The sequence below is a fragment of the Eptesicus fuscus genome, chromosome 3 (assembly GCF_027574615.1).
Source record: "Eptesicus fuscus isolate TK198812 chromosome 3, DD_ASM_mEF_20220401, whole genome shotgun sequence".
In the NCBI taxonomy this organism is placed as follows: Eukaryota; Metazoa; Chordata; class Mammalia; order Chiroptera; family Vespertilionidae; genus Eptesicus; species Eptesicus fuscus.
The window spans coordinates 6,572,055-6,584,740 of NC_072475.1; the positions used below are offsets into that span (position 1 = coordinate 6,572,055).

Below are 12,686 nucleotides of genomic sequence, written 5' to 3' on the forward strand. Positions count from 1 at the left end.
TGCGCTGAGCAGGGGAAGCGGCGGTCCCAGCCCGGGGCTGCGGCCGGGAAGGCGCCGAGGCCTCCAGCCTGCTCTCTGCCAGGCTCGTGCCCCACACAGTGCTGTTACCAGGGGGGTGTCTAGCAGGGGAGCCCACAAAAGTGTAGGGGCCAGGTCTACAGCCCGGGAGATGCCACCGGGGACAGAGCCTGGATGGGCTCTGGCCACAGGCAGTCCTGTCTGGGGGGGCGGGCACAGGTGTGAACTGGGCGTGGGGGCCGCTGATAGAGCTCTTCACCCAAGATAGGCGACCCCCCCTTTCCGCCAGTGTGCGTGGAGATCGAAACAGAGCCCGTGGCCTGGCTGGGCCCCAGGGCAGTGCCTGGCACGCACCAGGGCACTGGTGTCAATATTTGCCATGCTTTGTCATACTTTGTCATATGCTTTTAACTCAAACAATAGACTCCCTGAGACGCAGGTGTCCACTTCAGGGATAAAAGTGGGTCAGGGAAGGGGGGTCCAGAATGAAGTGGTTATGGGGGCGCGTTGGGTTCCACCGCTGACTGCGGTGAGAGCCACAAGCCTGAGACAGACACTCCACACAAAGCGGGGTGCAGCAGAGTGGGCCCCGGCAGCCGAGCACCCACGGGCCTCCTCACGCCGAGGCCACTCCCCGAGAGCCAGCACCCGGGCTCCAGGTCACCTGAGCAGAGGGTCACCTGCTGACGTGCACCAGCAGCCGCAGTCTTTCGGGGTAAGATGCTCACGTTCCCCGAAGAGTGGGGGTGTTTCGCAGTAAGAACTAGGCAAACACGGCCTGATGGTGCGTGCGAGCCCCTCCCCACACTGAGTCTGCCGCTTCTCACAGCACAGACCTCACCCCTGGACGGGGATTGTCCACCTAACATCGGCTCCCCACATCCTGACTAACTGGGCTTCAGTGATCCGGGCCGGCACGTGTCCAGCGGGGACTGTTCACCTTCGCAGACTGTCTTGAAGTGAGGGGGGCGGGGGGAGGCGGGAAGGGGGGGACCATGGGACACTTTTGGTAAATAAGACACAAGCAGAAATGTGCTGGGAATTCTGAGGAAACGTTGACTTCTTTGAAACAGGTATATCCTTTCTTCTCCCATTTTCTCTTCCTCCTTGAAACACAGAAGCAGTGCCCGGAGCTGCAGCCGCCGCCTGTGATCACAAAGCAATGACCTAGGCCAGTGGTCGGCAAACTCATTCGTCCACAGAGCCAAATATCAACAGCACGACGATTGAAATTTCTTTGGAGAGCCAAATTTTTTAAAACTTAAACTTCTTCTAACGCCACTTCTTCAAAATAGACTCGCCCAGGCCGTGGTATTTTGTGGAAGAGCCACACTCAAGGGGCCAAAGAGCGGCATGTGGCTCGCGAGCCGCCTGTTTGCCGACCATGGACCTAGGGAACGAAAGCCAACATTTGGGGTGGCAGAGCAGTGAGAGGAAAGAGCAAGGGTCCCCGATGGCATCCGTGGACCCCTGCCCTCCTGTGGGGCCTGGGTTAGTCAGGGTGCCTGTTATTTGCAAGGGAATGCTCCCGGGATGTACGGGAGCTGATAGGGGAGGCTCTGTGATGTGATGAGAATTGACCTGGTTTGAAGTTAAGAGGGCATTTGGACGGTCACTGGGGTGTGGCTCCAGATAAGGACACGGGAGGCACATGATAAGGACACTGATGGGACCCCCCGGACAAGAGTCAGCTGCTGAGATTGTGTTGCAAGGTTTTCTCTGTCCCCAGAGCCCGTGGCCTGGGCTGTATGCAGTGGGAGGGTCACCAGGTTCCATGGAGGCCACCAATGTGCTGGCCACCGAGGCAGCAGCTCGGCTTCCTGACCTGGTTTTGTGTGATTCTTTTCTTTTGCTTTACCATGAATTAGGGCTTGTTCTTGATCTAACCTTCTCCACACCCAGTGTAGGGGGACAAGATGGCCGGTGGGTGGAGGACAAAGAGGAGAGAGGGTTCAGTAGAAAACCTTTACTAAGGGTGATAAGATAACCAGGGGGCGGGGTGGGAGGTGTTTCCACCTAAAACAGCACTGTTTTTATCAGAGCCGTGTTTTGGTTTTTCTTCCTGTCTCACAAGTATAGCTGGTGCTGGCATGAACTCAGTCATCCCGAACCCAAATATTGACATTCCAGGTGGGTGAGTCCTGCTCTCAGGCGGACTGTGGCCGTGCAGGTGTCGGCTGCGCAGGGAGTGCTTGCCCTGCCCGCCTGGAGGCGGCGGGGCTCCACGGGGAGGTCACATGAAGCCCGTGACCTCACGTGCCCAGAGAGCCTCCTGACAAATCACAGAGTGACCTCATTCCCCGGTGCTCGCCAAACCCTCAGCCGCTGGCGGAACCCACCCAGCTGCATTCCCGGGGGAACTGACCAGCCGCGGACACGGGTCACAGGTCACATGCACAGCGCCCTCTTGTCCCCCTGAGGAAGAGCTATCTTTTTTTCTTTTTAAATATATTTTTATTGATTTCAGAGAGGACGGGAAAGGGAGGGAGAGAGATAGAAACATCAGTGATGAGGGCTGCCTCCTGCACGCTCCCTCCTAGGGATCGAGCCCATAACCGGGCATGTGCCCTTGACCGGAATTGAACCCGGGACCCTTCAGTCTGCAGGCTGACACTTTACCCACTGGGCTTTGTAGAGGGCGGTTGAGAAACCAAGCCCCATCTCCACGGGAAGGAGGGGCACCAGGGGTTGGTGGCACAGTGCACATCTGTGCTAGATCCCTGTTCTGTCCATCCCACCCAGCCCCTCCGGCACCCCAAATGCAGCCGAGTCGGGGGGGTGGGGGAGGAGGAGCATTCTCATCTGTGTCTCATATTGTCATCAATAGAATTCCTATTTCCATTTGTCCCGTGGACAGCCTTGACTGCTCATGGCACATTTGGGGGCAGGAGATGGAAGAGAGACCGGGGCTTCATCTCTCTAAGAACAGAGAACCACGCTGACATCCCCTCCACCGCCATCCAGGTCAGCGCCCCCCACCCTCCCCGAGGCTGCACACACCAGAAGTCCCTGCCATCCTGTTCAATTGGTATCCCTGGCTCGAGGCCTGGTGTTCACATACAATAGTTGCTCAATGCTTGTTTCATTGAGATATTCTTTTTCTTTTTGAAATAAGGACATACTCTGACTTTGAAGAAAAGGGCTCTTTTTTTTTTTTTGCTTTTGAAACCCCAAAGGAGGTCTGGTGAAGCTACAGTAATGTAGGCAGCTTGAGTTTAGCTTGAGGCGTTCAGGTAATTCACATCCCAAGGGGCTTGATGTTCATTCGTAGTGGGCAGTGGGCCGTTGTGGGGCAAGGCACTAAAGGGTACACACAGGTCCCAGGCAGGCCTATTTGATCAAGACTCAGCCCTCATCCACGGAAAGACGCTCCGCTACTTCACCTGCCTCTCAGCAACAGAGCGGCTGTCAACGGGACCAGATGTGCCATCTCTGGGAACATGTCTCCCCATTTTAGAGATGTTGAAATGTGGCTTTGAGTCGATGACATACAGGTGTTGTTGATGTTGACTTGGTGTGTGATGTCATGTTGGACAAAGCAGATTTATACATGCGAAATGAATGTCAAAACCAAGGCCACCCCAGCATGGCGGACGACCTGGGTCAGCATAGGAGAGACCCGCCATAGGAGCTCAGCGGGAAGGAATGACAGCTGGTGCTGAGCGGGACCGGGGAAGGTTTTAAAAAGAAGGTATCTGGGTCCTGAAGGGTGGAACTCCAGAAGAAAGGAGAGGCCGGGACGTGGCATCGTGGCAATTCTCTGAGCTAAGACGAGGAGAGCGAGGCAAGGGTGGGTGGAGGGACCTGGTAGGGGCACCGGGTGGCGAGGAGGCAAGTGGGACCTGGCTCACCAACTACTGAGACAAGGACATGATTGCACAATAAAGGAAGTTGACCTGAAATGGAAAGGACAGAGACCCCAGTGAGCTGTAAAATTGTTCAACTCTCTTTGTTCCCTTTGTTCTACATAAAAATTGACAGATAGATGATAGGTAGGTAGGTAGATAGATAGATAGATAGATAGATAGATAGAAAGAAAGAAAGAATACCATAAGGAAAATATAAGACAAAAAAACAAATTAGGAGAAAATAATTACAACTTATACTAGAGAAAGTGTGCTATGTCCCTAATATTTAAATGCTGCCAAAAATCAGGGAAGAAAAAGACCAACAAATTCATTTTTTTCCATGGGCAAGAGATATGAACAGCATGTCAGAAAAAGAAATGTAAGTGGCCTTGAACGAAAAAAAGTTGCTCAAACTCACACTGAGAGAAAGATATATCTTAAAGAAAAAGCTTCTATTTCCCAGCTATCTATAATAATAAAAGGGTAATATGCTAATTAGACTGGGCATCCTTCTGGACATCCTTCTGGACAAATCCTGGGCCGGAGGGAAGCCGGTGCCAGCAGCCAGGGGAAGGAAGGCCTACTCTTGCATGAATCCGTGCACCGGGCCTCGAGTCTATAATAATAAAAGGGTAATATGCTAATTAGACCAGGCATCCTTCTGGATGTCATTTCAGATGTCCTTCTGGATGAAGCTGGGGCCAGAGGGGAGCCGGTGCTGGCAGCTGGGGGAAGGAAGGCCTACCCTTGCACGAATTTTTGTGCAACGGGCCTCTAGTCAGATTGATAAGATGCCAAAAGCTTTCAGACACATCCAGTTGGGAGAACTGTACCAAGGCATCCTCTCACACTGTCTGTGGGAATGCAAAATGGAACAAGCAATACAAAGGGGAATTTGAGACTGTCCAGCAAACTGACATAATGACCCAGTGATAACTAATAAATAATAAAATAAATTCTAGGAATCTATCCCAAAGACACTCCATCAAAGGGAGGGGGAAGGTCTCCATAACTGCTATAGAGTGATCTCTAGGATATATTGGTAAGTGAAAAATGCAAGGTGCAGGCCAATGTGTACAACCTGCCACCTTCTGTGTAAGAAAGGGGAACAATACATGCATATTTTTGGTGATATTAAAAAACAAAGAAAAAATAAACCAAAACTTAATAAAGCTATTACTGTTAGGGGGAATAAGCAAAGAGGGGGAGGCACAGGGATGAAAGCCAGGCCTCTGTGAATGGACCTGGCCGGGAGCTGTTGGAGGTGGTTTTCAGAACATAGCATGCCCAGGGGCAGGGTAGGAGGTCCCTGCCAGGAGTGTGCTGGCGCTAGCTGTAGCTGACTTGTGCTAGCTTGAATATTAAATACTCAAAAAGCTTGAGAGCTGGTTGTTAAACGATTGGAAACTATATCCTGGATGCAATCAAGGTGTTCCAGTCTGAGGACTGGCTCGGGTCCAGGATCTGGGCAAGGGATCAGGACTTTCTATTGGGGTGTTTGACCTCCCCTTTTCTGATCATCATTCAGGCTTGATTTCTGTTTTTGTTTTTTACAGATTTTGAAGAGTATGCAAGGGATGTGTTAGCCTTTCCCAAAAAGTTCATTATTTGGCCAAAACCGGTTTGGCTCAGTGGATAGAGCGTCGGTCTGCGGACTGAAAGGTCCCAGGTTCAATTCCGGTCAAGGGCATGTACATTGGTTGCGGGCACATCCCCAGGTGGGGGGTGTGCAGGAGGCAGCTGGTAGATGTTTCTCTCTCATCGATGTTTCTAGCTCTCTGTCCCTCTCCCTTCCTCTCTGTAAAAAATCAATAAAATCTATATTTAAAAAAAAAAAAGAAATCAAAAAGTTCATTATTTGTAGTGTTGCCAATGTCCTTGGTGTAAATGCTCCCACCCCAGAAGGAAAGACCTTGCAATTAAGACCAATGCACAGAGTCCTTCCCCTTCCAGAATTCATACATATAACAATACACCAGAAAAGAAAGGAATACCCTAGATTACAAGGACTACTGAATACAGGGTTCAAGTTCAGATGGATACTGGAGTCCTGAAACGTCATTATGGGCTCCTTGTCAAAAGGAGACATAGGGAGGGCAGGTAGTAAGTGGTGTCCTAGTGACATCTCTCTCAGAGTGAATCCACTGGGCTCACAGACCAACCCAGTGGTCTTCCCTAGGTCCCTGGATGTATAATTAAAATGGACATCCCTGGTAGTTGGTCCAACTCCTACCATTCATTACTAGGCTTTGGAGGAGGAGCAGTCATATGGAGGGAGGTGGGGTAGAGTCCTCTGAAACTGATCTTCCACCCCCATCCCCACTCCCACCCCCACCCTGACCCAAGTCAAGATAGATAAATAAAATGTGGTATGTCCATACAATGGAATATTATTCGGCTGTAAAAAGGAGTGAAACACTGACATGTGATGAACCTTGAAAACTTTACACTCGGTGAAATAAGCAGACACGAAAGGCACATCTTGTATGAATCCTTTCCCATGAAATGTGCAGAATGGGCAAGTCCATAGGGAAGGAAATCAGAGTAGTGATTGGCAGGGACAGGAAGGGACTGCTTAATAGCATAGGATTTCCTTTGGAGTGATGAGAATGTTCTGGAACTAGAGTGGTCATGGTTGCACAGCACCATCACTGTACTAAATGCCACTGAATTATACATTTTAAAATAGCTGAAGTGGTACATTTTATAACATGTGTTATCATACACACATGAAAAACACACGTGCTAAGCATTCCTAAGCGTGAGGCCTGACACTCAGCAGCTCTGGACATGATCAGCACTGTAAGTGTTGGTTGTTCTTACAGGGAGGACAGCTGTGTTTTAATCTGAGATGTTATAATTGAGGTCAAGTAGCTTTTCATGTGCTTTAGGGAATTTGAATGTTTGAATTTTGTATTGGATTGTTTTGTGTCTTATCCTGGTTTGGTTGTAAGGATTTTTTCATTTTCACACTGACCTTTCATCTATCATGCATATTACAAATATTTTCTTGCTGCAGTCTTTTCTCTGCAAGGGTTCAGGAATCTGGAGAAGGGGCTGATGCATAAATGGATAGAGACTAGACAAGAAATATAAATTTGGAAGGCCTGGGGGAGCCAGGGGAGGCTTCACTCTCAAAAGGGGTGGCTCCCTGACTCTCCAGACCCACTGGAAAACACACTGGCCCTTTAGGAATGCAAACAGGCATATCCAAGGTAAAGTTCGATAAACAGGAAAGATGATCAGGTTAGGGGAAATGCCTACAGCTGTTCAGCAGCAGGTAATAACATGCAGATTTTCAGCCCTGCTGAAAATGTCCCTCAGCCTTCTGGCGAACTTCTCGCATTTATTATGCTAACTACTGTTCTTAGCCTCCAGCATTTTCTGGCAGTTTTGGATCTCCAATTTGTGTACCAAAAGGATTCCCTTTAGGTTTTGATTGACATTACACCAAGGGTGGACTGACCAGAGAGAGTGGAGGACTATGTAGTCCTGAGTTTTTGCCCTTGACTCTCTCAGGTCCGCAGTGGTCTTAGGTTGTGTGTTTTTTGGTCAAGTGTTTTCTATTTTGTTCATGTCCCTCCCTCTTCACCGTCCTCTCGGGCGCTTTATGGTTTGGGCTGTGATGGCGCTGAGCATCTTTCCCACAGTGTACTCACACGGGCACGGCTGGCGTGACGGAGGCTGTTCGTGGCTGTGAGTTTAGTTCACACCTCATCCCTCTGTGAATGTGACGTTAGTGGCAGTCACTCAGCAAAAACTTTCCTCATGTTTTTCACAAGTCCTCTGGAGCCAAGAAAAGAACAGATGGGAAAACAGAGTCCTGCAACACACTCACAACTTTAATGAGTAAAACCTAATTATAGAAAATAAACCAGCACTAATGAGGGTTCTCCCGCAACCAGTGTAAACACCAACGAGGAAGGGAGGGCGTGGGAGCCTCCTGCTGGGGCAACACACATACACATTGGGGGGTATAAAAGCCCACAGAGCACGCACCTCACACACTCACACACACACTCACACTCCCACCTCCCAGCTCACCTCCAGCCCCACCGCCTCACCATGGCCGCGTCCACCCTGTCCGTCTGCTCCAGTGACCTGAGCTATGACAGCTGCACCTGCCTGCCCGGGTCCTGTGACTCTTGCACGGACTCCTCCTGGCAGGTGGACGACTGTCCAGAGAGCTGCTGTGAGCCCTCCTGCTGCGCCCCCACCTGCTGTGTCCCCAGCTGCTGCCAGCCCTCCTGCTGCACCCCCACCTGCTGTGTCCCCAGCTGCTGCCAGCCCTCTTGTTGTACACCTGTCTGCTGCACACCTGTTTGCTGCACACCTGTCTGCTGCAAGCCCGCCTGCTGCACACCTGTCTGCTGCAAGCCCGCGTGCTGCACACCTGTCTGCTGCACACCTGTCTGCTGCAAGCCCGTGTGCTGCACACCTGTCTGCTGCAAGCCCGTGTGCTGCACACCTGTCTGCTGCAAGCCCGTGTGCTGCACACCTGTCTGCTGCAAGCCCGTGTGCTGTGTGCCCGTCTGCTCTGGGGCCGCCCCCTGTTCAGCCTCCTCGTGCTGCCAGCCCACCTCCTGCACCTCATCCTGCTGCAGACCCTCCTCCTGCGTGTCCCTCATCTGCCGCCCCGTGTGCAGGCCTGCCTGCTGTGTGTCTGCCTCCTCCTGCTGTGGCCCTGCCTCCTCCTGCCAGCCCAGCTGCTGCCGCCCGTCCTCCTGCATGTCCCTGCTCTGCCGCCCCGTGTGCTCCCGCCCAGCCTGCTGCGTCCCCACCTCGGCCCAGAAGTCCTGCTGCTGAGCAGCTCCATCTTCTGCCTCTCGAGCTGCTGTCCTTGCTCCTGAGCACAGGTTTCCTCTCCCCAGAGGCCTGGAGCCCCTCTGCTGGTGCCAGGCCCTCCCCTCTCCCAGCCTCTGCTGGGGCCAGGCCCTCCCCCTCCACCCTCTGCTGGGGCCAGGCCCTCCCCCTCCACCCTCTGCTGGTGCCAGGCCCTCCCCCTCCACCCTCTGCTGGTGCCAGGCCCTCCCCCTCCCCCCTCTGCTGGGGCCAGGCCCTCCCCCTCCACCCTCTGCTGGTGCCAGGCCCTCCCCCTCCACCCTCTGCTGGTGCCAGGCCCTCCCCCTCCCGTCGGTGGACCCACAGTCATTGCCTAATGCAGATTTGAACGTGCCCCCATCCCTTTTTGAGAAGAGATGACCCACAATCCCTCAGTGGTGAACTTGGGGCCCCAGGAGCCTCCTCTGCAGGACCGGTGCCGTACTTTCCATGTGACAAAAGCCAGTCGTTAAATCAATAAAACGTTTGTGCCCAGAAATACGTGTTTGCTTTCTCCTCCCCTGCGCCCCCTGGGCCACTCCAAATCTGGGCTCTGGGTGCTCCGTCTGGCAGGAGCCGGACAATAAAGACGTGCTCGCCAATCCAAGTTCAGAGCAGCTGGGCGACGAGATCTGAAAGGGTCGTCTCCCTTCCCGACCCAGCAGCCCACCCTCCCCGCAGTGGGCAGCCCTCCAAGGCTGGGCCCAGGAGGCAGGTGTGGGTGCTGGAGGCATGGACCCTGAGGGACGTGGGCTCCTGCCCATGTCTGTACCCCTGCCTGTCCAGGTGAAGGGGGAGTTGGGAGCAGCAGACACCCTGTTGGTCAAGAGCTGACAGCCCAGCACCTAGCACCGTGCTGACCTCCCAGGGGAGGTGCCTGCACAGAGAGCGCCTGCACGCTGTCTAGACACAGGGGCGGACACAGGGACTGACACAGGGGCCGATGCTCTGAGCATCAACAAGACCCTGTGGGCTCCAAGAGGGGCGCAAAGCTCAGTTCAGACATCGCTCATTCCACTCCAGGTTTCAAGGCCTGCCTGAGGAGGCAAGAGCAAAAAGACGCCTGTGAACAAACCCTCAGGACTGTGGGGAGGATGAGCCTGCAGTCTCAGTGGACCACTAGTACTAGAGCCAAGACAGCATTCAGACTGACCAGGCAGCACTGGGGGCCCTGCTCATCCCTTATGCCCTCATCTAGAACACACCCAGGACCACAGGCGCAGGGGAAAGGCGGAGGCCAGCAGACGGGAGCAGGAACAGCGGGACCAGGAACAGAAGACACCTTTGGGGGTGGGGGGACAGGCACAGGGGAGCCTGTAAGCCCCGCCCTCACCCCACATAAGCTCTACACAGGGAAAGAGGAGACAGAGTGAAAACCATAAGAGGTCCTTGAAAGAGGAAATGGCTGGATCACAAACCTGCCTTGACTCTTAAATCCCTCAGCTGGGCTGAGTTCACTCAAAACTGTACCTGCTACTTGCTCACTCACATCCTAAGAAATATCTGACCATCTTTATAGATAAATGGACAAAGGCCTGATGAACTAACCCTTCAGAGCACAGAGCTAATAAGACGTGGGGAGAGGCGCTACCTCATTTCTGGTGCTGACGAGGATGCGCGGGAGAGGGAACCCTCGTGCACTGTTGGTGGGAATGCCGACTGGTACAGCCACTGTGGAGCTTCCTCAGAAGTTAAACATGGAGCTGCCTTGTCCTGGCTGGCGTGGCTCAGTGGATAGCGTGTCGGCCTGAAGGGTCCCAGCTTGATTCCAGTCAAGGACACATGCCTGGGTTGTGGATCCGGTCCCCGTGGGGGGCGTGCATGAGGCAGCTGATCAATGATTATCATCATTGATGTTTCTATCTTCCTTTCCCTCTCCCTTCCTCTCTGAAATCAATAAAAATACATTTAAAAAATAAAAATGGACCTGCCTTATGACCCAGTGATTCCACTTCTGGAAATTTATCCAAAGGAACCAGAAACACTGATTGGAAAGAATATATGCATCCCTGTGTTTATTGCAGCGTTATTTACAGTAGCCAAGATTTGGAAGCAGCCCAGTGCCCATCAGTAGGTGAGTGGATAAAAAAATCTGTGGGACATTTGCCCCTGGAGTACTACTCAGCCATACAAAAGAATTAAATCTTACTTTTTACGACAGCATGGCTGGACTGGAAGAGTATTATGCTAAGTGAAGGAAGCCAGTCAGAGAAAGACAAATGCCACATGATTTCATTTACATGTGGAATCTAATGAACCAAATAAACTAACAAACAAAATACAAACAGACCCACAGCCGTCAGAGGGGAGGGGCTGGGGGGCTGGGTGAAAAAGGTGAAGGGATTAAGCAAAAAAAGAAAAAAACCTCATAGACAGACAACAGTATGGAGATTACTGGAGAGAACCGGGGTGTGTGGAGGCAGGAGAGGGTAAAGAGGGGGTAAATGGTGATGGAGAGAGACTTGACTTGAGGTGGTGAACACACAATACAGAATACAGGTGATGTATGCTAGAATCGTACACCTTAAATCAATACCATTTTATTAACCAACTAGTAGCCCATTTGCACGAAGATTCGTGCAATAGACCTTCATTCACCTGGCTGCCTGCACCAGTTTTCTGCCGGCACCAGGGACCCAGGCCTTGGCTGTGGCCACCGCCTTCTGCCTTCTTTCAGGGTCGGGGCTTGGCCCCGGGCGGTGGCCTTGGGCTCAGCTGCACCCAACATCCCTGCTAAGGATCGAAGGAGCTTTCCCAGCCTTAGGGTCCGCCACACCCCAAAGTCCCTGCAACGGTTTCCTGGTGGGCGTGGCTTGGTTGGTGGGCGTGGCTTGGGCGTAACGAAGGTGCGGTCAATTTGCATATTTGTCTATTATAAGGTAAGATGTCACCGCAATAAGTTCAATTAAAAAGTATTTTGAAGGTTCTACCTCCTTCCTAACCCAAGGAAAGCGAGATGCAGGAATGTTGACACATGTGAAAGCCAGCCACCTACAAGCCACAATGTCAGCTACAGCTGACTCCCCATGGCTCCCCGAGCGTGCCCGTTCCGCAGCAGTGCCCTCACACCCCGGTGCCTCTGCCGGGGACACTGCCCTTCACATCACCCACTGCAGCTCAGCATCACCTCTTCATGGAGGCCCAGCCGCCCGCCAGCACCCTCACTCCCTCTCTGCTGCCCCTGTTTTCCTCCCTGAATTACTTTGTGCATGAATTTCTCCATCCACTCATTTATTCCTTGCCCTGGAAGGCTCCCGAGGCCAGGATGGCTCTGCTGCCTGCACGCGGGGTGGGCTATTTGTTGCACAAACAAGTCAATTTCTGCCTAAATTTTGGGCAAACTTTCTGCCAAGGGCAGATGGTGAGCATTCCGGGCTTTGCTGCCACAGGGTCTCTCCCAAAACTGCTCAGCGGCTTGCGCCTCAGCAGCCCTAGACAGACGCGGGGACATGGACGTGGCTGCGTCCACAAAGCTTTTATTCACACACGGGCAGCAGCCAGCTCCTTCCTGCAGACCTCAGTTTGCAGAGTCGCTTTAAATGCTTCCTGTGCGGAATACACGCTCAGCCTACATGACTGCCTCACGTCTGCACTGAGGGCATGAGCCACCAATGGCCAGAAGGACGCGGTCCTCTGAGCGAGCCAGGTGCTCTGTGCACAGTAATGGCCAGAAGGACGCGGTCCTCTGAGCGAGCCAGGTGCTCTGTGCACAGTAATGGCCTGGAGGAACCCCAGGCGCCCACGTGGTCAAACCAGAACACCCTGTTTACAGAGGGACCCGGCCTCGGAGCCAAGCTTGTTTATGTGGAGCCTCGCACAGGAGAGCGCGTCCCAGGAAAGAAGGTGCTGGAAGCCCGGAGGAGCAGTCGTGGGGAAGCACAAGGAGGTCAACAGGCGTGCTTCCCTATTGCCAGGACGCCCACAGCCTGGGTATAAAGGCCGCCAGGGAAGGAGCCCGCAGACATCTCCGCCCTCACTGCCCCCCAGCCAGCCCACGAC

At 53.0% G+C, this 12,686-nt stretch overlaps 1 protein-coding gene across 1 annotated transcript; it reads left to right on the forward strand.

Annotated features, from left to right (window-relative positions):
- The first annotated feature begins 7,931 nt into the window (after positions 1–7,931).
- On the forward strand, positions 7,932–8,672 carry LOC103289897 (keratin-associated protein 10-7-like). Its single transcript, XM_008145778.3, has one exon. The coding sequence runs from the start codon at positions 7,932–7,934 to the stop codon at positions 8,670–8,672; it is 741 nt and encodes a 246-aa protein (XP_008144000.2).
- Positions 8,673–12,686: the final 4,014 nt, after the last annotated feature.